Genomic DNA, 27228 nt, shown 5'->3' on the forward strand with positions numbered 1-27228 from the left:
TTTTGCCCATATTTACAATGGGAAAAAGTACTGTAGTTGAAGGAGGTATGCCTCGTCCTGCTCTTCCAAATTTTACACTTTGAGTAATTCAAATATACCAATCAAATATAGCATTCTTCTTCATTATTGTTTTCTAATATACAGTATCCTAAAACAAACACATTGTCCCTCCCACTCTGTGCCAATTTGGTTACAATTAATTGAAAAATTAAAGTATTCAAAGTTATTATCATCTCATGACCCCATGGAGTCAAAGACTCATCTAGGAAGTCCTTTTGTCATACACACCGCCATCTCACTGTGGCATAAATACACTCAAATTCTCAGTAGACAACACAATCTCAGGAAGGCATTCCAATTATTCATAATTCTGCATGCGAAAAACCTGCTTCTCACCCCCCCTGCTCACACCCTCCTTATACAGCCGCAAGGAAGACCTCTGGTTCTTCCCTGATCTCCCACCGTTTTCTGTAAAACCTCTCCAACATCGATTCTATAACAACCCCTTACTCACTTGTAGGTCTGTGTCATATCACCCCCTCTTCCTCTTATTCACTAGACTGTAAATTGCATCTTCTTAATCTTTCCTGATATTTGACATTCCAGAGATCAGAAACTACTGTAGTCAGTAGCCTCTGGACCCTTTCCAACATCTCTTCATCCTTTTAAACACCAAGTGACCAAACCTGTGCACAGTAGTCCATGTGTGGCCTAATCAAAGCCCTATACAATGGAACAAGAATCTCCTTACTTCTACAAGTCAGTGTCTTCTACATCATTATTATTATTACAGGCAACTCCAAGGAGTCCTTAGACTCATCAAGGGAGGCCCTAAACATCATGTCAACTCTTGCCCAGTTTCCATGGATGGTCCCCCTAGTCCTCCCACCACCAGTCCCTGTTCTCAAAAATATCCTCTGAATTAATCTTATATAATTTCCAGAATTTTTTGTGTTGTCATCACAATTTTGGCAATGTGTCTCCTAAATTTCCGATCCTTATCCATTATCACCCCAAGATCTCTTATTTTCTCCACTTCCAACAATATATCTCCACTAAGCATAAATTCTACATCTCGTCTTTGTTTCCCAAATGTTAAAACCTTACATTTTGCAACATTAAACTCATATCCCTGTTCCTGTACCCATTCACTCAATTTATTCAAGTCTTCTTGTAAGGCCACAACATTTTCTCTACTCTTCACAGTTTGTCCCAACTTTCCATCATCTGAAAAAAACTGAATATCCCCATCCAAATCTTCACCAATATCATTAGCATACAGTTTGAACAGCAATATCTCTAAAGCAGACTCCTGAGACACACCACTAGTGACTTTCCTCTTCCGGGATATAGGTATCAGAAAGTCGCATATGAGGGAGCAATATCCCGGAAGAGGAAAGTCACTAGTGGTGTGTCTCAGGAGTCTCTGATCCAGAGACACCCCATAGACATACACACCATTAGTGCATTGGATCAGACAGCCAGTCTCTGATCCAATGCACTAATCTAATATCCAACCCAATCTGCTTTAGTCTGTCTGACTATCAACTTATCATTTGGCAATCTATCAAAAGCATTTGCAAAATCTAAGTATACTACAGTGTATCTCTCTCTCCTCTGTCCAAGGAAGCTGTCACCTTATTGCAATAAGTAAATAGATTATTAAAACATGACCTCCCTTTAACAAATCCATGCTGTCCATCAAAGATAATACCATTGTTGTCAACCCAATTTTGGATCCTAGTTATCACCTGCTTCTCCAGCAACTTAACCACAACAGCTGACAGAGAGAGATAGGACGATAATTTGATGCTTCAGTTCTATCACCTCCCTTATGAAGTGGCACAATCTTGCCTTCCTTCCACTCCTTTGGAACTCAACTCAGTGCAAGACTCATATTAAAAAAATATGCCAAGGCAGATGCCAACTCCCTGGCACATTCCTTCAGAATAGGTGGTGATATATTATCAAGTCCCACAACCTTATTAATATCAAGTTTGCTCAATTCCCCATACAAATCTTGCTCACTTATAGTCAGTCTCTCCTCTCCATAATCAACTGCTCTCAATCTCTCCATGATGTAACATTCACAAGAAGAAAAAAACCTTTATGAACTGCCCATTGTGTATGTCCACTATATATTCCACAGCAGCTGTCCTTATACCATTTTCTCCAATCAATATCATCCTCCCATAATCATTCTTTTTTTTTTTTTTGCTGGCCACATATTGAAAGAATTCCCTAGGATTCTTTTTTGGCTTCATTAGCTAACTTCTGCTCATACCAAGAAATTATAACAAGGATATTCTTAACTTTCTGATATGACTTCCTTCTTACCTAGAGTGAAAACCCTCGGTTTTGAGGTAAAATCTAGCATCGAAAAGCGGACATTCGTGAAAGCTTTAATAGATACTGTAGGGATAAATAATATATTCGGATTTACTTTGTATGGGGGAGGGAGGTTCCAGGTCGTTGTAAAAGATGAAGCAACGAGAGAAAAACTCTCTTTAGGAATTCAATGCGAAGGACAAAAATACCTCCCTACTTTAATAGGAAGTATGTTAAAAACGATTAGAATAGACAGATTCCCAGTCGAATATTTAGAAAGCGGGGACGCTCTAATTAAGAATCTTTTTTCCAAATGGAGAACAGTGAAAGAAGTTAGAACAATGCAGGACAGTGACTTCCCAGAATGGAAGTCAGGGGTGGTATACGTCTCCATGGAGATGAAAACACCCGTTCCCAACTTCGTCTTTATTGGTTCAGCCAGGGTAATGATCAATTACCCTGGTGTCAAGAAGCAGTGCTTCAGATGCGGATCCTTCGAACATATGGGAGCAGACTGCCTCAAAGGCAAATGCCAAAACTGCTTGACAGCAGGTCATGGCCTGGATAAATGCGATCAAGCATGTTTAAAATGCCGGGACACAAAACACAAAGTAAATGAATGCCCGGTAGAACAGCTGCTGAAAGAACAGGAGGTAATATAACCCCTGCCTCCGCAATACCTACAGAAAACCCTGCGATGGCAGAGCAAGAAGCAGCTCCATTCGTACAGCCACCACCTGACACGATGTTGATAGCAGATCCTAAATTGTTGAAACAAACCACACCAAGGAAAACAGAAAAGAAGAAGCAGTGCTCCTCAAAGGTAGAAACCCCTACAATTAAAAGAGAAACAAGAGAAGAAAAAATGGAAGCAAACAGTGCCGCAAAACGCACGAGAGACTTGGACATGGAAGAAAATAAAAGGACAAAAGCCAGTAGCTCAAATCCAACAGAAAATAATAGTGAAACCTCAACACCAGCAAAGGAAAATCTACCAACAATGGGGGAACCAGGGGAACTTGAATCCCAGATCTCCGGTAAAGACGATTCTGACGATGATACGAAATTCTAGGACAGCAACATGGAGGATAACAATACAACCGCCCCCCCCCCTCCCTCCCAGAAATCCAGGAAGTTCATAAATGGAAGTAACACCTCCCCCAACCTCTAAAACGAACCAAAGTTTAAAAATTACAACATTAAATGTAAGCGGTCTGCGCAATCCTCAGGCGCAAAGCGCTGTCTGGAGACTGATGCTAATGCATAATATCAACATTTTATTCTTGCAAGAAACCCACTTTTACAAACACTGGGACGTGGAGAATTTTTCGAGAAGCTACCCGGTCACCAGCTACTGGTGCTTCGGGGAAGCTCACTCGCGAAGGGTGGGGATACTAATTCGCCCCCCAATCGCAGGGGGGTTCTTCAATGTCCAGAAAGACGCTAGGGGACGTTTCTTGTCCGTGGACTGGAAGTACAATGGCCGTAACACCCGGTTTGTGGCTGTCTACGCCCCGAACAACTCCCACCAACGAAACAGTTTCTTTGCCACACTGGAAAACTATTTTCTAGGCGCGCAACACCTAATCGTGGCAGGCGACTGGAACTGTATAGAAGATGCACGATATGACAAAATAGGCGGGAATGCTAACAGCGGAACTGGCGGTTTTGCAGCACTGAAACGGTGCTGCGAAAACTTCGACCTTGTTGATATCTGGAGATGGCAGAATCCACTAAAAGTCGGAACAACGTGGTGCCGTGGTCAGATATCAACAAGGCTCGACAGGTTTTATGTATCCCAGTTTTTAGAACCACATGTTCTTGGGGTACGTCATATCGCTGTGAGAGGTCTGCTAACAGACCACCAAATGGTACTATTAAAAATAAGGATACCAGAAATAATAGAAACAGCCAGAGGTCCTTGGAGGCTCCCTCCCAATTTCCCCAGTCTTTTTAGCGATAAGCTACAGAACCTCTGTAATGAATGGAGAGACACTAACTGGGACTGGGAAACCTGGCTACAGTTCAAGTCACAGGCAAGGGAACTCTTTCAGCGGTGTGGGCGTGAAAGGGCACACCAACAGAGACATCTGGGGGATCTCTATAGGGAGCTCGGCTGGTACCACGCCAACGAGCGGAGAGGAATTCCCTGTAGCGATCTTATCAGACAGGTAGAAATCGAGCTACATCAAGAGCGGCAGAGTAGAGTCGAGGACCTCGATTTTCGAGTGAGACTCTATCTCAGATATTTGGAAACACCTTCCGCCGCTTTCTACAATCGACAACGGGTGGCAGCAAATGACGAGCAAACGAGTCAAACTAACTTGCTCTTCTGCTGGTAAACTAAAAATATCGATATATAGAAAACCCACACATACCAACAGATATCTGCACAGTCAATCCCATCATTTCCCTCCTCATAAGCTTGGAATAATTTCCACCTTGGGACATAGAGCCCGTTCTCTTCTTGATGATCCAAATGAACTGCTTACAGAAATAAACCATCTGAAAACTTCTTTAGAAGTTAATGGATATTCCAAGAAAATCATTAACAAATTCCTTCTTAATCCTCCCAGACATCACTCAGAAGAAACAAATAGATTCAAAAGCAATATATCTATTCCTTACATAAGTACTGTTTCACATAAATTAGCAAAAGTTCTAAAAAAATACAATATCAGAACCTTGTTCACTCCACTTCCAAAGATCCGTTCCTTGATTAGCCACCCAAAACCTTGTCATCATCAACTCAAATACCCTGGCGTATATAAAATATTATGTGACTGTGATATTCCTTATTTCTGGCAGACAGACAAATCTGTTGAAATGCGTATGGAAGAACACATGAGAGACATTACTTACAAGAGACAGCGAGCAAGTGCATTATCAAGTCATATCCTCTTCTCGGCTAATCCTAATGATGATAACCCAAGTCACAAAGTCTGCTGGGAAAAATCTACAAACATCTTCCGTTGCAGTGACGAAATAGAGAGAAAAATTGTGGAATCGAGAGGAAATCATCTTCAATCCTGTTCATCTAAATAACAACTTAAGCTACAACCTCCCGGATAGTCATTCAACTGTAATCATGTACTGGCGTTCACGTGATGCAGCAAGCACGCACTCTCCCAACAATGCAACAAATGAAAGAACAGCTTCAAATACAACTACAACGTTTTAATGCTAATTATGTATAAAGACTGTCTATGTTGTTCATAGTCTTTTAACCCTCAATGTTTAGTGTTTTTTCTTTTATAATGTCACCTGAAGAAGGCTGTTACAGGCCGAAACTAGTAGTGTGTTTATATTAAAACCTTTTTAATTAAATCTCGGTTCTAGTCATTCAATTTTTTTCATAAAACTATGTATGTTAACCGAGTCAATGATCATTCTGTCATATATATATATATATATAATATATATATATATTTTTTTTTTTTCAATAAAATTAATTATATTATTTTTCAATAAAATTAAATGAAGTTTTAAAAGAAACTTAGGCATTCTTATTTTCCGAAAAAAAAAAAAAAAAAAAATCCGGATTAAGTTTTATTACTAAAACAGGGGTTAGAAGATGACCTCCAAAGACACCTGGTCAGTTAAATTGTTAATTTAAAAGTATTTTACAAGCGTATATAAGAAAAGTTTATTTCCAAGTTTATTTTTAGAACAGGTGTAAGCAGATGATGTTTTACAGAACTTTTAGCCACAACCTCTGGGTTATACAGCTAAACGGTTTGACTGAGGCCTCTTTTTACCTATTACTATCCTACTCTACCTTTCTTTAATCTCCCCTATTACTACCTGCTGACCCTCAGCAATCTTTATACTCCAAAGGCCGATGATGAAAGACATTAACTCCCATTCTAGCTCCCACTGACGAGACCTCAATAAAGGTCGAAACCATTCTGGGTAGTGGCCCCTTGCCTTTAATACAAAACATCATACATCCCCTTCTTGGAGATGTGTTTTGGCATTAAGGGTAAATATTAAGATTAGTGATCGGAGCTTATGCCACCTTTACCATGAGTTGCCTTGGTCTTGCACTACCTGTAGGATCAGCTAGACTTGCATCACTTGCAGGCGCAAACTTGACTTGTTTGTCTGTTTGCTTACTTGGGAAATGGAGTAAAACCAGGTTTAAAATTGCTTGGTGTTTTTAACATTTACTATACCCAAGGTAAAATACCTTCTACATACACACACACACACACACACACACACACACACACTGAATCTAAGAAAGGAATCGTCCAAATGGAGCCCATATAAGTCAATAAAGGCCATAAGGAAGTCAGAAACTCACTATTTCAATCATAAGAATGTAACCTACCTGAATGCTAAAATATGTATGTCTGGTTTGTTATATTTTAAAACTAATTTTACTCTTAGTTTATAGTGAAATAATACAATGTACAAATTATGGAATAAAATTACTGCACACAGTAATAAATAATGAAACATTAGTGTACAGTACTTCTCTGCAATCACCAGTTATATAATCAGCTGAATACTCATGAAGCAAGAGTAATTCTTCAAATCTATTGATTTATTAATTGAGCGATTCATCAGAGGAATGGAAGGAAAAGTCAACAAGAAAATTTTCAAATTCAGCAATTACAACAAAGTGCTCTGGGAATAGTTAACTACATGCATAACTCGTGGAAGGTCTCTACAATCATCTTCAGGAATGGGATTATGGTAGGAGTGGGCTTCTTTAAAAATATGTACATTACGTCCAATGGTAAGATTCAAATAATTTAACAACCGGTTCGCTGCCCTAATGACCATTTTAAGTATAAAAAAATGATTTCGTCCCCAGGATTTGAAGGGGATAAATTAACTGTGGAAATGATACAAAGACAGATGACAAAGATGGTTTCAGGACTGTACAAGGATAGTTATGAGGATTGGCTGAGAGAATATGGACTGCAGAGTTTGGTGGATAGAAGAAGGAGAGGTGATATGATTGAGACTTTTAAACTGTTGAGAGGTGGTTACAAGGTTGACACTGGGGAGTTCTTTCGTTTGGTTGATCAGCGGGAAGGAGTGATGACAAGAGGCCATCCCTGGAAGTTACGAAAGGAAACTGTGAGCAAGAGGGTAAGGAGTGGTTTCTTTGTGTGGAGGGTGGTTGAGCCGTGGAATGCATTGCCTGATGGAGTGGTGGGAGCGAGAACGGTCAGTGAGTTTAAAGAGTGGTATGATAGACTTTGTGTTTCTCAGGGGGGGGGACCTCCCCTCGATGAGTCTTGACAGACTTTATGTCTTAGGAAGGACCTCCCTCGATAAGTCTTTTGACTCGTTGGGGGCCTGAATAATAATAATAAAAATAATAATAATAATAAAAATGTAGTATTTCATCAAAGGTATAACGAGTTTTATGAAATGAATAAATAAATATTACAAGTATAATTCCGTCTAATTTTTTTCACCTATGGCCAGAATGAACATTACTTCGGGTGCTTAGAATACGCTGTTGCGCAGATGAACATTAAAAAAGAGTAAGGAATGCAAATTTGTGATTTCCACATTGAGTGGCTGCCAAGGCACCCAATGTGGAAAGGAAGTTTGATTCCTTACTTCAATTTATGGAGGCCCAAACTCTCGGTCAAAATGTTGTGCACAGTTGATTTTGGAACCCCCAATTCATCTTCAATCAATCACACGGATGATTTCAGGTTTTCTTTGATGAAATCACGCACCTTTTGGATGCTACCTTTGCTCAGTCCAGTTTTTGGATCGCCCAGCTTTTCGTTGTCCTCAAGTGTCTCATGACCACTTTGAAATCGTTTAAACCACTCGTAAATTTGAGTATTGGATCAGCATTCATCGTTGTATGCTTTTTGAAGCAGTTGATGCATTTCGGTAAAACTTTTACCAAGTTTAACACAAAAGTCAATTGCCTCTCTCTTTGAAACTCATTTTCCAACTGTTAATCAAAACACATTTTCACTTTAGGCACTATAACTCGGTTTCTAATGAAAGAAATGTGTCATAAACAGTTGACACAACAATAATGAAGGTTGCCACTTTCGACAACAAAAATATACAACAGGTGGTGCCACTAGTTTCTTCTATTTTCGAAAAGTTCTGTTTCTTTTTGGACAGAGGGTGTAGATCCAACATTATTTCAAAGCCGAATGTTTGTAGAAACTATGAAAGTTTCATAAGCTCAAAGGTCAACTTATGAAACTTTCATAGTTTCTACAAACAATCAGCTTTGAAATAATGCTTGCATCTAGTATCCACTTTGCAAATATAACTATAAATTGTTTATTTCTGGAATTTTCCATTTAATATTTACGGACTGGGGTTCACCACAGATAAGGGGAGACTACAGTAGTTTGATCAAGCATATCATTAGTACACATAATGTGCAGCCTATACACTATTGTGCAAACTCTGTATATAACTGCTAGTATAAGAGAGGATGCAAATGTTATATAACACTAATGATTTCCATATGTCATGAAATGACCTTGGAAGACTCGATAAACAATTTGACGATTGACTCTGCCAATCTATCAAGTGATATTCTACAAGGATGTATGCTACAAGTCCACTTCTGTCTTCTCTCTTATTTTTGACACTGCTTTTTTTTTTTTTTTTTTTTAAACCTATCCCAATTTGACCTACATGCTTCTGCAAAAACAAGAATCTTGTATACTCTAGGATATTTGTAAAATGAACACTCTTTTTAAGAGAATGCAGAAAACTTTGTAAGGTGTTAACTGGTTTTGAAGGTTGTTCTGACATTGATTGTAATAATTGGGCTATTTTTCTTCACATGTTGCAACATATGGTAAGGAGACCATGAATTTGTGATTGATTTCTGGGGTTAACACAGGATGGTTCATTGGAAAGTAACAGTTTCTTTAGTAACTTCTTTGAGCAGCCATTTTGAAGGAACTGACCAAATAGTGTTTAAAGTTTTTCTTTTCTTTTAATTTTATCATTTTTGAGTGTATATAAAGCTCTGTTTAAGGTTCTGATAATATCTAATTTTTGTTGAGCATGATGGAAAGAGCTAGCATGTAAATACCTACCTATATGAGTATGTTTTCTGTAAACCTCTAATGCTAATCCTCACAATGTTCCGACAATAGAAAAGGAATGGTATTTTACTGTCCTTTTCTATAAAAACCGAGTATTTTTCATTTGGTTTATTAGTTGACCATAATTAAAAGATATACACAAATTGTCAACAAGTTTCACCTGCTATTCTGTCTGGCTTCTTCAGGACAAGTATGATGATACAATAACGTTTACTAGTAAAAAAAAGAAGAATGAAGTAACCAAGTCAAATCAATTAAAATTAAAACTGATGAGCAACATCATAAGCATGGGGCGTGGTGTCCCAGTCATTGTTTGTTGAGCACACATTGTATAGTTTTTAGCGAAACCGAAATTCTGGTAAGTTTCATTACCAGAATTTCATTTTTAGTGAAAATGAAATTCTGGTAAGCTAAGTGAATTTATTAGGCTTTTACAGATGTCTTTCAGAATCATTCCTTGATTTCTGTTTAGATTTTCTCCAAAACAGAGTACAACTGTGGCTTCTTTGAAGTTTCTACATCGAAAATTTTCTTCTATATAAGGCATGGAGATGATATCCCAATCGATTGTGTGGTCAGAAATCGAGAAGCGATGGGCTAATGCTGAAGTGTCTGTTCTGTTGTTGTTCACGTCCCTTATCTGTTCTTTTTTTTTTTTTCGAATTTCCAGGCTTCCTGATGTTTGGCCTATGTAATTTAATCCACAGGAACATAGGATGTTGTACACACGTATTTGAAGAAGGCATTAATGTCCTTTGAAGATCTTAAAATGTGCCATATAGTTTTGACAGGTTCGAGAGCAACTGTGACGTTGAAGGACCTCATGAGTTTGGCTATTTTTGTTGAAACTGAGTCTGCATAAGGGATGACGATGTATATTGCATGACAGGAGGTTGTTGATATGGAGGGTTCCTATGAAGAATCTTTTTGATTATATTTTTTGGGTAACCGTTGTTTACTAGTGTTTGAGATATGAGAGCGAGTTCATCAGGGAGATCTTTTTCTTCTGAGATAATATTGGTTCTCTATTTTTAAGCACATGTATTATGCTTAGTTTTTGCGCAAAATGGTGAGAGGATTTGAAGTGCAGGTAACGTCCAGTGTCGGTAGGTTTTCAATAGCTTGTGAGCTGGATTTGTCCATTCTCTTGTTTCTTTATTAGTGTATCTAGAAAAGGCAACTGATTATTCTTTTCCAGCTCTAACGTGAACTTTATTTTTTGGTGGAAGGAATCTATGTTTATAAGGAAATCAAAAAGTATTTTCTGTGTCTTTCCAAATAATGAAAACATCATCTACGTATCACCACCAAACCAACAGCTTTTGGATTTACTTTGGAAAGGATGTCAGCTTCTAGTTTTTCAATGAACAGATCAGTGCAGGGAGGTGACAAGGGACTGCCCATGGCTAAGCCATCGAGTTGTTCATAAATTGTATTATTCACTTGGAAATAATTTGATTTCAGGTAATGGCAAAAAAGCTGAGTTGTGTCATGTGGATAGAGATTTTCTGTAATCTTGATAACTTCTTCAACAGGTATGTTAGTGAATAACGAAACCACATCTAGGCTTGCAAGTATGTCTGTTTATAGGATGGTGATGCCCTCCCCCCCTCTCTCCATCTTGTGCTGATCTCTTTATGGAAGATTCTGAAAGTAAAATCCTATCACAAGTAGACTAAACCCACAGTATGGTGGAGATATGTGGACGATATTTTTATTGTTTGGAACCACACAAAAAAAGGACCTGTTAGACTTTCTAAACAAGATCAAATCTTCACACCACACAATCAAATTTACTCTAGAACTTGAAAAAGATAACCAATTACCATTTCTGGACACTTTAATTAAGAAACTAACAAATGATGGTATCAACCTCTCAGTTTACCGTAAACCTACATACAGGATGTTATTTACATTTCACTTCCTCCCACCACATTTCTCAGAAACTAAGCATTGTGCACATGCTGAAGAACCGTGCTTCTCTCCTTACAACAGAGCAACAGGACTTCCAGGAAGAACTATCCCTGATATCTAACAACCTTCCCATGAATGGATTTCCTTGAAGACTCATCCACAAGATACTTTTCTCTGAACCCCCACAAAGACAATGAGATGACATACATTATATTTCTACCATCGTCATTCCATACTTAGAGACAGTTTCGAATAAGATTGCAAGACTCCTTAGACCATAAAATAAGAGTGGCCTTTAAACCTACAGAAACGATTAGACAATTCTTAAGATCTCCAAAAGATAACCATCCTTTCTTCAAATATGCTAAAGTTTACAACATACCATGCTCGTACAGCTTGAATTATATCAGCCAGACTTCAAGGAGTCTTGAAATTAGGCAAAAAGAACACATTTGTGACGTCAATAATAACAGAGAAGAAAAATCGGGGTTAGCTTTTCACTTCTAAAGAACGAACCATGTCATAGAGTGGGATAGAAGCACAATTCCTTATATAGAGGAGGACTTCCGCTCCTGACTTATTTAAGAAGCCACAGCAGTTGCCCGCTGTACACAATTTTGTGTATTGTGTACACAATACACAAAACCTTAACAAGAACCAAGGACTAATCTTGCCCGTGATCTGGAAGACCCTTATTAGATCTCTTAACTCACCAGAACTGAATTACAGTGCCAACCATAGAACGTTCCTAAATAACAAGTGAGCACACATACGTGTTTGTTGTAAACGTGTAATGTGATTACTGGCTAGCTGTAGTTCAGATGGATTTAGAAAGAGGATCAGGTTTTTCCACGAACTGTTTAGGATTGCACCCTGATTTCTGTTGAGGTTTCCACCATTTATTAACACTTGTGGCTTCCTTGAATAAATGATGGTTGTAGTCGTCCAGATATGACATGGAGCTGTTTTGCCACTGTATCGTGTGGTTAGATGTACAGAAATGATGTGATAAACCTGAAGAGATACTTCTAATTTGGTTTACATCACCAACATGTTCTTTTTGTCCGATTTCTAAACTCCGTGAAGTTTGTCCGACGTAGGCAATACCACAGGAGCAAGGAATGTAATATATCCAGGATTATATTCAGTGTCTTTTTGGCTGACAGCCAAAAAGAAACTGAAATGTGTCAGTGCAGCATTCAGTTTTAATAAGTAAAAAGTTCTACAAGTCAAACCTGTTAATTATTCATACTGATATAAACTACTCATAGTTAGTTACTTAAAAAAGAAATCTTAGTTCTTATTTAAAAAATGAATAATTATGAACTGCTTATGTAAAACAACTTTTTCATAGAAACATAAGTAGAGAAATGAAGTCCTAGCAAGGGTGCTGTATATGATTAATGGGTGATAATGAAGAGTGGTGACAGAAGATGACAAAATGGCTTAGTTACTGAGTTCGTGTGTAGAGGCTTAAGTGCTGTGAGGACATCATGTTGGAGGCTTAATGGATTTTTTTACAACGCTCAAAAAGAATTAAAATAGAATTTAATACTTCCTATATTTCGTCCTGGTCACTAGGACATCTACGGGGATTACAAAAACAATTAATGTAACATGCACACACAAATCTTACAATACTAAGCCCAACCACGTGGGTGACACTAAAGTCCTATCTAGGTGGAGCGCTCTCTAAGGGCGATAGTAGGTGGCCTGAAATGTAAGGTGGGACCTCTGGTGATGAGTGTTTCCCAAATCTTTGGAAGCTTAATGCAACCGTATTTATTAAGATTTGGTTGGTTTCCGAGAGTTGCTGCTGCTTCTAAGAAAAGTCTCTCTTTCTTGAATTTGCTGTGGTGGAGCATGGTGGTTTTCTTCCAGGATACTCTGTGGGTGGTGTCCAAAACATGGGCAGCGAAGCCTGAATGGCCATAGTTGTGTTTACAGATGTAAGACTTGTGTTCCTCCAGGCAGATGGATGCTGATCTGCCTGTCTGTCCAAAGTATGCCAGCTTACAGGAACAGGGTACTTTGTAAACTCCAGGCAGAGAGATGGGAGGGAGCTGATCTTTCGTAGAATGGATAAGGGTAGGAAGTTTGCGGTAGGGCGTATATGCTGTGTGTAGGTTGTACTTTTTTAGTATCTTGGCCATTTTTTCGGATGTGCCAAGGATGAAGAGTATTAATTGTTTGCAAAACTGATTACAAAAACATTAATTGTTTTGTAATTCCCGTAGATGTCCTAGTGACTAGGACGAAATATAGGAAGTATTAAATTCTATTTTAATTCTTTTTGAGTGTTGTAAAAAATCCATTAAGCCTCCAACATGATGTCCTCACAGCACTTAAGCCTCTACACACAAATTCTAATCATTCATGGAGAAGATTTAGCACGCAAATCCAAGCAATATGGTAAGTCAAAACTACGACTGTCTAGGCAACTAAATAGGCTGGCCTTTTTAAAAAGATGTCGGGATACAAGAGTGATACCAAACTGCGTTAAAATGAAGATCAATTTCCATTCCAAAAAAGCACTCCATATATATAACCGTGCCAGCCTGGCATTACTACACGAGCAAATCGCCTCTACTCGTGCCACCCTCTCTGTGACGAACGCCGCCACTGACTCCTTACATTCAGAGCTCTCCACCGTTCTTAACCCTGAACTTTGGTCGATTCTCTCTGGCATTTCGGAAACTTCTGCACAGAGAGAATTTCAAAAAATAAAAAATAAACACGGCAAGAAATATAGCAACCTGGTTAAAGACAAACCACAACCACAAATTCAACTGCTCCAGATAGTAGTAAACCTCTCTTCTAAAAAGCTCAATGACGATGCTGTCAGTGCCCTTTGCCTCGGCCATAATTTTGCCATCACTCTGAAGGAAGTGCCGGTGCTCAACGTAATGGTTAACATCAAATGGGGGGGGGGGAATAAAAAATAAACACAGTTAAAGACAAACCACAACCACAAATTCAACTGCTCCAGATAGTAGTAAACCTCTCTTCTAAAAAGCTCAACGACGATGCTGTCAGTGCCCTTTGCCTCGGCCATAATTTTGCCGTCACTCTGAAGGAAGTGCCGGTGCTCAACGTAATGGTTAACATCAAATGGGGGATCGGTCGCTTACCGTCGGAGATAGCCAACAACATCAGACTTGACGTAGCCAACATCCTCGCTCATTCTTTGCCTCCAAAAAGTAACTTATCGTATGTCCAACGCATGGCTCTCCTGAAACTATGCAAAGAAAAAAGTATCGTCATCACCAGAGCAGATAAAGGTAATGCCACAGTCGTTCTTAATACCAGTGAATACAATCATAAAATGAACATTATCCTCCACGATTGTGCTACCTACATCCCGCTAGAACACAACCCCACAAAAACACAAGTTAAGAAATTAAAAATCTTACTTAAAAAAGTAACCTCCTGAAAAAAGTGTCCCCCTGACGTCATGAAAAAACTTAGACCTTTCTGTTCCCCCTCCGAATATACGGTTTACTAAAAATCCACAAACCCAATTCAATTCCCCACTCAGGCTTATAGCATATGCCACCAATGCACCTTGCTACAGACTGTCTAAACAGCTGGCGAACTCTCTGACCCCCCCCCCTCACTGGAAGGTCCACTTCCTATATAAAAAACTCAACCCACTTTAAAGCCCTCACAGACAATTTAACCTTGAATAATGCAGACATATTGGTAAGCTTTGATATCTCCTCTTTGTTTACCAATATTCCCTTAACTGACACCTTATCTCTCTTAGAAAACGTTTTTCCCTCTGACATCTTAGATCTCTTTTCCTTTGCCATTAACTCTGGGTATTTCTCTTGGAAGAACAAAATCTACAAGCAGATAGAGGGAACTGTCATGGGTCCCCCCCTCTCACCCCCTTGCCAATTTCTATATGGAAGATTTCGAAAAACGAGCCATAGACTCAGTCCCACTCAAATCTTCTATCTGGCTAAGATATGTAGATGATGTGTTCTCTATTTGGCCTCATGGCCCAGACATGTTAGACTCCTTCTTCAGTCATCTCAATAGCCCACATCCAAGAATCCAGTTTACTATGGAAAAGGAAAAGAACAAATGTTTACCCTTCCTAGACACCTTAGTCACATGCCTGCCAAATGATACACCTGCCTTCACTGCATACAGAAAACCCCCCCACACACAGGCAGATACATTCACAAACTCTCCCACCACCACCCCTCGCAACAATATGGCATCATTAAAACTCTTACCAAGAGAGCCCACAATCTTTGTTCCAGTAGAATTGCCCTTACTACTGAGCTTAACCACATACACAGCACTTTCCTCTCCAATGACTACAGTGAACACAGTATCAAAAAAATAATCAGTTCCTCCCCCATTCCCTGTCCTTCTCATCAACAAGATTTTAAAAATGCCATCACCATACCCTACATCCGTGGAACATCCGAAAAAATAGTCAAGATACTAAAATAGTACAACCTACACACAGCATATAAGCTCTACCGCAAACTTCCTACCCTTATCCGTTCTACGAAAGGTCAACTCCCTCCTCTCTCTTTGCCTGGAGTTTACAAAGTACCCTGTTTCTGTAAGCTGGCGTACTTTGGACAGAGAGGCAGATCAGCATCCATCTGCCTGGAGGAACACAAGTCTTACATCTGTAAACACAACTATGGCCATTCAAGCTTTGCTGACCATATGAAAGAGAGACTTTTCTTAGAAGCAGCAGCAGCTCTCAGAAACCAACCAAATCTTAATAAGTACGGCTGCATTAAGCTTCCGAAGATTTGGGAAACACTCATCACCAGAGGTCCCACCTTACATTCCGGGCCACCTACTATCGCCCTTAGAGGGCGCTCCACCTAGATAGGACTTTAGTGTCACCCATGCGGTTGGGCTTAGTATTGTAAGATTTGTGTGTGCATGTTACATTCATTGTTTTTGTAATCCCTGTAGATGTTCTAGTGACTAGGACGAAATATAGGAAGTATTAAATTCTATTTTAATTCTTTTTGAGTGTTGTAAAAAATCCATTAAGCCAACATGATAGTTACTGAGTGACCACTTTTCATGGCCTGTCTTCCTAGTCATATGGACTGTAATGATGCATCAACAATGCATTACATTGCAATACAAAGATACTATAATGAAATGTGACAGGAACTGATGTGGGAATATAGGCTGATGCATTAGAAGCACTTCGGATACTGCAGGATCTCAACATAAATACAACCATGGAATTAGAGGATATTCACATGAGTATTACGAGTATGCATAAAGGAATAGCAAATTATAGACAAGTCAGTATCTTGGGCGTGGTTGAGAAAGTGGTTCAAAGACAATTCAGGAATGGGTGGATAAGAATATTATACTCTAATGTAGAATTACATGGCTTTCTGAACAATAGGTTATGTCTTAGTAATTCAATCCCTTTGTATAACATTCAGAGTAATGGTCAAGATGGATAAAGGAAATTGCTACCACATGATAACATTGCTAGATTTTGCAATTTTTTACAATCTTTCTTAAAAAAGAGCATATTTCTTTCATATCGTCTTTGCAGTATCAGTTCCTTTCCTATTTCATTAGAATATGAAGATAATTTTTAAAGTTACCTCTTTCTTTCAGGAAGCTTCATCATTATTCAAAAATACAAAAAGTTCATCTCTTACAAGTTTATAGTACTTATATGTTTATCACCTACAAAATGATGAAAATAAAATATTTTGAAAAAATACTAAGCAATGATTATGAAACAAAAAAAAAATCATACACCGCTTTGAAATTTGTGTCAAAAATTCCTTAGCTAAGAAAATGGACAGAAAAATCAGTGACATCTTTAATAAAAGGAAGTTATATTTTACCTGTGGTCCATCTGGTCCTCTTGGTCCTGTGTCACCTTTAGAACCTTTTGGACCCTGAAAAATTTATTATTATTTAATAAAATTCTCATTAGCTATTACTTAAAAAAATATTTAAGCCATTATTCATAGCATTTTTTTTTCTTAGCAAACCTGCATGATAGATTTTTATTTTTTTATTTGTTATTTTATTTGTTTTTTTATTTTATTTGTTTCTTGAGGGACAAATGTCTTAGGCAACATGTAACATAGGGAACAAGAGGTTCAAAAATTTTGGATTTGGTTATAGCATCAGAAGAGTTGATAATAACTGAGTTGACGTCTCTCCCACCAGTTGGAGAGAGTGACCATATGGTGTTGACTTGGAAAATGAATAGACATGCAGGAGTATCAAAGAGACGGGAACTTATGTGGAATTATAAGGCAGGTGATTATAATAGTCTTAGACGTCAACTTCGGGAAGTTTCATGGAGGGAGGAATTGGAAGGCCGGGATATCACCAGTGCGTGGGAAATTGTGAAAGAATATTTGTTATCAGCAATGGTAAGTTGTATACCACGAGTGAAGAAGAGGACTCAATTTGGAGTAAAGTGGATGACAAACAATATTAAACAAGAATTGCATGCGAAAAAGAGGCTATGGAAGAGATATAAGGAGATAGGTGAAGAGATGCATGAGGAATATAAGACACAGGCCAGAAGAGTTACTCGTGTGGTAAGGAAAGCGAAACTGGAATATGAGAGGAGATTGGCCCCAAGATGCAAAGAAAATCCTAGGGAATTTTTTAGCTATGTGGCCAGTAGGAGGAGAAATGACTGTGGAAGAATGATATTGTGGGATAAAAATGGGAATAGAGTGACTGATGCAGAGGACATAGGGGAATTGTTCAATGAACACTTTATTGGAGTATTTCATCCTAGAGGAGTCAGTTTTAATGCTAGAGGGATAGGACTGGTACGAGGTCTGGAGGTATACAGGAGGAGAGTGTGTTTCAGATACTGAGTACTCTGGATGTCAATAAAGCTGTGGGACTGGATGGTATTTCGCCACGAGTTTTGAGAGAATGTGCTAGGGAATTGACAGTACCTTTAACGTGGCTTTTCAATGAAAGTCTGGCTTTGGCAAAGGTGCCCAGGGAATGGAAGGAAGGTAAGATAGTGCCATTGCATAAGGGTGGTAACAGACTGGAAGTGTCTAATTATAGGCCAGTCTGTGTGTCATCAGTAGTTGTTAAGATCTTGGAGAAAGTAGTGAGGGGCCGTGTACAGCATTGGGCAGATGAGGGTAATGTTATCTGTGAGAGTCAACATGGATTTGTGAAAGGACGCTCTTGTTTTAGCAATATGCTAGCCTTTTATAATAAAGTTACAAGAACATTAGATGAGGGAAAGGCATATACTGCAATTTTCTTAGACTTGGCGAAGGCATTTGACAGGGTGCTACATGATAAGCTGATATTTAAGTTGCAGCACATGGGTCTGGATGTCAGATTGGTCAACTGGATTCAGGATTGGCTGTCTGATAGGTATCAGAGAGTTGTGTATGGTGGAGCAGTTTCCAGGAGGCAGAGGGTTACAAGTGGGGTCCCACAGGGCTCAGTACTAGGACCTATATTGTTTAATCTTTATATCAATGACATAGCCAGTGGATTGCAGGGGGATATTCAGTTGTTTGCAGATGATGCGAAGCTGGGAAGGATTATTAGTAATAGTGCAGATGTGGTAGCCCTGCAAGAGGATTTGAATAAGCTAGATAGATGGGCAAATGAATGGGGGATGTCAGTTTAATGCAGCAAAATGTAAGGTCTTGAGGTTTGGGAAACATCGATGGGATGCTGCATACTCTATGGGAGGAGTTATACTGGAGGAAGTTGGGGAGACAAGAGATCTGGGGTTGATGATTGATAGAAACCTGAAGTTTAGGGGACATATTGCAAAGGTGGTGAAGGTAACAAAGAGGATTGCGGCTATTATGAGAAGGACACTGACCTGCAGAGATAAGAGGGTTATTATTCCGTTGTATAAGTCTCTGATCAGACCACACTTGGACTATCGTTCTCAGATTTGATTCGCAGGATTTGAAGGGGATAAATTAACTGTGGAAAGGATACAAAGACGGATGACAAAGATGGTTTCAGGACTGTACAAGGATAGTTATGAGGATCGGCTGAGAGAATGTGGACCGCAGAGTTTGGTGGATAGAAGAAGGAGAGGTGCTATGATTGAGACTTTTAAACTGTTGAGAGGTGGTTACAGGGTTGACACTGGGGAGTTCTTTCGCTTGGTTGATCAGCGGGAAGGAGTGATGGCAAGAGGCCATCCCTGGAAGTTACGAAAGGAAACTGTGAGCAAGAGGGTAAGGAGTGGTTTCTTTGTGTGGAGGGTGGTTGAGCCGTGGAATGCATTGCCTGATGGAGTGGTGGGAGCGAGAACGGTCAGTGAGTTTAAAGAGTGGTATGATAGACTTTGTGTTTCTCAGGGGGGGACCTCCCCTCAGTGAGTCTTGACAGACTTTATGTCTCAGGAAAGGACCTCCCTCAATGAGTCTTTTGACTCCTTGGAGGCCTGAATAATAATAATAATAATAATAATAATTATCATCAAAAATTCTGGATAAGTATCCTCAGGTCATGCATAGGATATTATGATAGTACTACAGGAAAACTTGCACAATTACTAATTTTGTGCTGATAGTTTCCGTCAAATTAATCTGAAGAAATTAAATTATCTTATTGAGAGGCTTAGGTGTTGGTAGTTACTGATAACAGTGCTTCACAGTATAAACAACAGCAAGAAGAAAAATAATAATTTATTGGTCAACTAATATTACAATCATTTTCTACCAGCAAAATTGTTTCTACAGCTATCTGGTTAAGTGTTGTGTGCTTTCCATAGTTTGTAATTTGTGCTCTGAGGATGTTGGGTAAAAAACCAGTAAAATATTAGTATTTTAAATAAATTGAGATGCCACTGCTATTCCTGTCTAAAATTCAAACAGAAGTTCCATTTAACAAAAGCCAAACAATCCATAACTATATACCAAGAGTTAAGCAAATAAATAGAGTAGGAGTGAGAAGATGAAATTAAGCAAGCAGTATTACAAAAAGAAGCTATGGAGGAAATAAACAATAGCTTATAGTGAACCGATGATGTAAACTGCAGACCAGAAAAGTACCATGGTTAAAAAAGAAAAAGTGGAATATGAGAGGAGATTGGTCAGTCCGATCAAAACTGATCCAAGGGAATTTTGTCTGCTTATATGTCAAGCAAGAGGAAAAATAATTATGGCAGGTTGACACTGGTGGATTGGATAGCTATGGTAGCAGAGTAACCATAGTAAATGACACAGTGGAATTATTTAACAAACATTTCATCAGTGTATATCATTAGTGGTGTGAATAATGATGTGAAACATGTAGAAGGGAGGCAAGGATTAGAAGAATTAAAGGTAACGAATCAGGGTATATCAAGTGTTACTCTTGGGTTAGATGTTAATAAAGCTGTGAGAATGGATGACATATCACCATGTATTTTTAAAGGATGTGCAAACGACTTAGCCATGCCCTTGACCTGGTTATTTAATGAAAGTCTTGCAGTGGAGAAAGTTCCTAAAGATTGGAAAGAAGGCGAAATGATACTTCTCCACAAGCATGGTTCTAGAACAGTTCTAGTTTCCAATTATAGACCAGTCTGTATACCTGCAGTTGTGATCAAAGAGTTGAAAAAAATTGGTTAGAAATAGAATACAGGATTGGGTTGATGGACAAAAGATTCTCTGTGATGGTCTGCATCGTTTTATGAAGAGTAGGTCTTGTTTTAGCAATCTGCTTACATTTTATGACATGGTGATGAATGTGTTGGATAAAGGAGAATCATATACCATGATTTTCTTGGACACTTTGCAAAGGCATTCAGTAGATTATCAGATGGCAGATTGGTGTATAAGATGCAGAGGATTAGATAACAGACTGGTTTGAGAGATTGAAGAATGGCTTTCTGAAATGTGCCAGCTAGTTATGTATGATGGAGCAGTGTCTCAGAAAAGGAAGGCGACCAGTGGCATGCCTCAGGGTTCTGTTCATAGGTCCCCACTGCTTAACTTATTTGTTAATGATATTTCATGTGGATCAATTAGGGATCTTCAAATGTTTGTTGATGATACAAAGTTAGGCAAAATTATCAGGGGTAGTGCTGATGTTAATTCTACAAGAAGATTTGAACAGACTTTTAGCTTGGACAAATGAGTGACATTGCAGTTTCAGTATTAATAAATGCAAAGTGTTAAACTTTGGGGTACAGAGATATAATACTATGTACTATATTGGTGGAGCTGTACTTCAGGAAGTGGATGAGATCTGGGTTCTTGGCATGATGGAAGACAGTGGACTGAAGTTTCAAGGACAGACAGCAAGTGATGCAAAGACTGCACATTGCATTGCTGCTATGATAAAAAGTACACTGACATAAACTGACCAGACCAAACATGGACTATTGTGCTCGAATTTGGTCACCTAGTTTTCACTGTGATGTGGAAACACTAGAGACGGTCCAAAGATGAATAACCAAAGTGATATATCAGGACTCTGGAGTGTTAATTATGAAGAGTGTTTAAGGGAATGTGGATTACAGATATTGGTGGATAGGAGGAAAAGAGGAGATATGATAGAGACGTTTTAATCTTCTATTTTAATCTGGATTTTACCAGATTAAAATAGAAGGGATTATACAAAAGAGTGGATGTGAAGATGGGAAGAATGAGAGGCCATCTATGGAAGTTGTATAGAGATATAGTGAAAGAGGAGTAAATTTTTTACATGGAGATATAGTTGTTGGTGAGTGGAATGCATTGTGAATGCAGGGAGTGTAAATAGCTTCAAATTTCATTATGATAGACATGTTGCTGGTTGAGTGCGGTTGCCACAACGAGTCTATTGACTTCATGGAAATTACCAAAATAATAATAATAATATCTACATATTGGAAAGCTTAGCATAATCAGAGAACAGATTAGCAGAACTTGTGTCAAGCCAGCAAAAATCAATGTCATCATCACTGTGCTAAAAGATCCTCTGAAATACTCAATCCAGAACTGTGATCAATTCTCTATGCCATTTCCAAAACTGCAGTGACTGAAGAATTTGAAAGAGTTAAGAACTATCATTTAAAATAATAAGATACTTCCCAACAGCAAAGCATTTTCTGACCACAATTATAAGATTGTGTAGTAGCATATTCGTCACAGCAATTTTCAGAAGATGGCACAAAGAAATTAGTGGAATGCTAAAACCTTATCATATCAAACCACCTTGGATATGTAGGGTCCCTAAAATTCACACACCTATTAACTCCCTTTGTCTAATAGTTGACAGCTCAGACATCCCCACCTACAGACTGGCCAAAAACTTATCCCAATTACTTTCAGTTTCCTCACATGCAATTCTCCCTTGTTTATTACAAATTTTCTTCAATTTAAAACAGTGTCCCAAACCCGCAGCTTGCATGTAGCCCCAGGAGCAATTCAATGTGGCTCTTGGTCTCCCAGAAAGTCCACCTCTTTCAAATTTTTATATACGTTTGACAATGCCAACTTTTAGTACCCCTATGCAAATAAATGATCACTAAAAACATCTGTATTAAATTTCTCTCAAATTTTTCCCGGCTACAGACAGACAGACTACTGGTCACTGACTTCATTTAAAGGAAACAGATGTTGGCATTTCAGTATCAATTTTCACCCATGTGGGGAAATGCAACCCCCTGGGAGTAAAAGGTTGAAGATCACTTGTTTAAAGCATTAATAAAACAACCTAATCCTGACATATTCTTGACTTCATGTTCAGCTTTGACATTACTTCATTATTTACTAGTGTACCTTCTTATGTGCTCATTTCTCTATCTACTCTGTCAACAAATAAAGTCACCCTAAATAATTACTTATTCTGTGCTTATTTCAGCTAATTAACTGATGCATGCTGTCTGATTCTTCCTGATGCTGTCTGCACCTTGTGCTCTACAGAAACAACTGACAATATTTCTGTTGGTTTTTACATCAGATAGCTTCAAATTCACTGCCCTCCATTACGTTCTTGCATATTTGATGAATTTCTACTCTCACTGACTAGAATTCCCCTGCTATTATTACCCCCCCCTCAACACCTCTCTCTCTCTGAAAAAAGGGATATTACATTATATTCCTATAAATATACCCCTTCCTTCAACCAAGTCTGACTGAAACCTACAGTTTTTGGCTGACTATTCAATGTCAAAAACTATTTCCCCTCTCTCTCTCGCTCTCCTATTCTTTTAGTATTAGTATACATGAATTGCATTATCCCCATGGATCCCCAGGTATTCCTGCATCTTTTATTAAATTACATTATTCAGGTATGAGATCTCAGTAACCACAGTTCCTATTTGACAGTTCTCATTTTCTAATTTGCCTTAATGTTAATAATTTTATTTTCCCTAATTCTGCACTTTGATTTTCCATTTGAAACCATCATTTTAACCTAAGTTCATCTGTCCATCAAATTCAGTACATGCATGTACAAATCAGATTGCTTCAATATTTTGACCCTTCAATGATTGCCTTTTCTCAGATCACCCCAATCACTCCTCTCAACAAGACTATATTTGCTCTTTATCACTTCTTTCTGCAGCTGAATCATTTCTCTTTCTCATTTTGTACCTGACACCTGTCAAATCATTTAAGGTATGTGTGTATTATGAACGCTAACTTTCCCTGTTTGCATTCTAACAGCATCACTAATATCTTAATCTTAACTCCAGGAAAAAACACAAATTTCATTATGCTTTCATCAAGAACACTTGTGATCATGGAATTACCACACAAAACTCCTTGGCCAAACCATTTATTAAATAATCCTTCATTCACTTGAATCCATCCTTAGTCCTGTGTGAGACTCTGCATTAAATGCAACATTGCCATTCTTTCTCCTCATCTTCCATAATTTTTTTCACATGTTTACTTTCTTACAAGTTTCTCGCTTGTCACCTACATTTCATTCTCCTTCACTTGCTACCAAAATGAAAACATATTGTGATCTACATGCTCAACGAACATTTTCAAGTCCATTGTCACTCTCATTCGCCACTCCATTATTATGTTTTTGGTATGACCATACTTACACTCTTTTGGAACATTTTTAGTATAGTCTTTTGTCACTTTTGCATTCCTCCACAATACATTCCTTTTCACTAACAAATACATAACTCTCTCTCTCTCTCACACACACACATACACCAAATATTATGATATTTAACATACTTTCTTAAACAATGTTTGATGTGCAAAATAATTTGTTTCACTTTTATTTTGAATACCTGGCTATTACAGCAAATTTCCATTAATTTGAAAGCACTATGGTGGAGTTTTAGGTGGGATTTTTTGGTAGTTCTTTACAGTGAGTGTGTGTTAGCTACAACAATCTTTACTATAAACAAACCTGGCTGTACTACCATACAGAGAGAGAGAACTTTTCACAACTATCTTTTAATCTTAGATCTAGAGTATATTACAACACACCTCCATGGAAAATCTAAAGCCTCATTACATGAGATACATCCTAATAGCTGACATATCATAATATATCTCATATTCATTGTACTCATGATACACTTCATGCAAAAATCATTCCTCACATTCCAACTTACTACAATCTTGTGCAACTTCAAAATCTTATATATGATAGAAATTACTTCCCTGTCTCTGCTTACAGCAAGTTTATAGTACCAGTCCTTTAGCTGAAGCATAGTGCATATACTGCAAAAACAATTCCTTTTGTAGTTTTTAAACTTTTGCAATGTGTTTTGAAACTCCAAGGCACACTGTAAATTTTTTTGTTTAGACCAAGATTATTATTATTATTATTATTATTCAGGCCTCCAAGGAGTCAAAAGACTCATCGAGGGAGGTCCTTCCTAAGACATAAAGTCTGTCAAGACTCATCGAGGGGAGGTCCCCCGCCCTGAGAAACACAAAGTCTATCATATCACTCTTTAAACTCACTGACCGTTCTCACTCCCACCACTCCATCAGGCAATGCATTCCACGGCTCAACCACCCTCCACACAAAGAAACCACTCCTTACCCTCTTGCTCACAGTTTCCTTTCGTAACTTCCAGGGATGGCCTCTTGTCATCACTCCTTCCCGCTGATCAACCAAGCGAAAGAACTCCCCAGTGTCAACCCTGGGGAGTTGACACTGGGAAGTTCTTTCGTAACCACCTCTCAACAGTTTAAAAGTCTCAATCATAGCACCTCTCCTTCTTCTATCCACCAAACTCTGCGGTCCACATTCTCTCAGCCGATCCTCATAACTATCCTTGTACAGTCCTGAAACCATCTTTGTCATCCGTCTTTGTATCCTTTCCACAGTTAATTTATCCCCTTCAAATCCTGCGAATCAAATCTGAGAACGATAGTCCAAGTGTGGTCTGATCAGAGACTTATACAACGGAATAATAACCCTCTTATCTCTGCAGGTCAGTGTCCTTCTCATAATAGCCGCAATCCTCTTTGTTACCTTCACCACCTTTGCAATATGTCCCCTAAACTTCAGGTTTCTATCAATCATCAACCCCAGATCTCTTGTCTCCCCAACTTCCTCCAGTATAACTCCTCCCATAGAGTATGCAGCATCCCATCGATGTTTCCCAAACCTCAAGACCTTACATTTTGCTGCATTAAACTGACACCCCCCATTCATTTGCCCATCTATCTAGCTTATTCAAATCCTCTTGCAGGGCTACCACATCTGCACTATTACTAATAATCCTTCCCAGCTTCGCATCATCTGCAAACAACTGAATATCCCCCTGCAATCCACTGGCTATGTCATTGATATAAAGGTTAAACAATATAGGTCCTAGTACTGAGCCCTGTGGGACCCCACTTGTAACCCTCTGCCTCCTGGAAACTGCTCCACCATACACAACTCTCTGATACCTATCAGACAGCCAATCCTGAATCCAGTTGACCAATCTGACATCCAGACCCATGTGCTGCAACTTAAATATCAGCTTATCATGTAGCACCCTGTCAAATGCCTTTGCCAAGTCTAAGAAAATTGCAGTATATGCCTTTCCCTCATCTAATGTTCTTGTAACTTTATTATAAAAGGCTAGCATATTGCTAAAACAAGAGCGCCCTTTCACAAATCCATGTTGACTCTCACAGATAACATTACCCTTATCTGCCCAGTGCTGTATACGGTCCCTCACTACTTTCTCCAAGATCTTAACAACTACTGATGACACACAGACTGGCCTATAATTAGACACTTTCAGTCTGTTATCACCCTTATGCAATGACACTATCTTACCTTCCTTCCATTCCCTGGGCACCTTTGCCAAAGCCAGACTTTCATTGAAAAGCCATGTTAAAGGCACTGTCAATTCCCTAGCACATTCTCTCAAAACTCGTGGCGAAATACCATCCAGTCCCACAGCTTTACTGACATCCAGAGTACTCAGTATCTGAAACACACTCTCCTCCTGTACCTCCAGACGTCGAACCAGTCCTATCCCTCTAGCATTAAAACTCACTCCTCTAGGATGAAATACTCCAATAAAGTGTTCATTGAACAATTCCCCTATGTCCTCTGCATCAGTCACTCTATTCCCATTTTTATCCCACAATATCATTCTTCCACAGTCATTTCTCCTCCTACTGGCCACATAGCTAAAAAATTCCCTAGGATTTTCTTTGGAACTTAAGGCCAATCTCCTCTCATATTCCAGTTTTGCTTTCCTTACCACACGAGTCACTCTTCTGGCCTGTGTCTTATATTCTTCACCCATCCTCTCTTCACCTGTCTCCTTATATCTCTTCCATAGCCTCTTTTTCGCATGCAGTTCCTGTTTAATGTTGTTTGTGATCCACTTTACTCCAAATTGCGCCCTCTTCTTCACTCGTGGTATACAACTTACCATTGCTGATAACAAATATTCTTTCACAATTTCCCACGCACTGGTGATATCCCAGCCGTCCAATTCCTGCCTCCATGAAACTTCCCGAAGTTGACGTCTAAGACTATTATAATCACCTGCCTT

The 27228-nt window shown here is 38.7% G+C and overlaps 1 protein-coding gene across 5 annotated transcripts in view; it reads right to left on the reverse strand.

Annotated features, from left to right (window-relative positions):
• LOC150101139 (uncharacterized) overlaps window positions 1-27228 on the reverse strand; it is a 916744-nt gene that overhangs the window by 178740 nt on the left and 710776 nt on the right. For all 5 annotated transcript variants that reach the window (XM_090401523.1, XM_090401522.1, XM_090401520.1 and 2 more), the window contains one exon: window positions 17159-17212. In XM_090401523.1, the coding sequence (XP_090257649.1) occupies window positions 17159-17212 (54 nt within the window). The remainder of the gene's footprint in view (window positions 1-17158; window positions 17213-27228) is intronic.

The sequence above is a fragment of the Typopeltis vanoorti genome, chromosome 12 (genome assembly GCF_054136105.1).
Source record: "Typopeltis vanoorti isolate ZY-2024b chromosome 12, IOZ_Tvanoo_1.0, whole genome shotgun sequence".
Taxonomy (NCBI): Eukaryota; Metazoa; Arthropoda; class Arachnida; order Uropygi; family Thelyphonidae; genus Typopeltis; species Typopeltis vanoorti.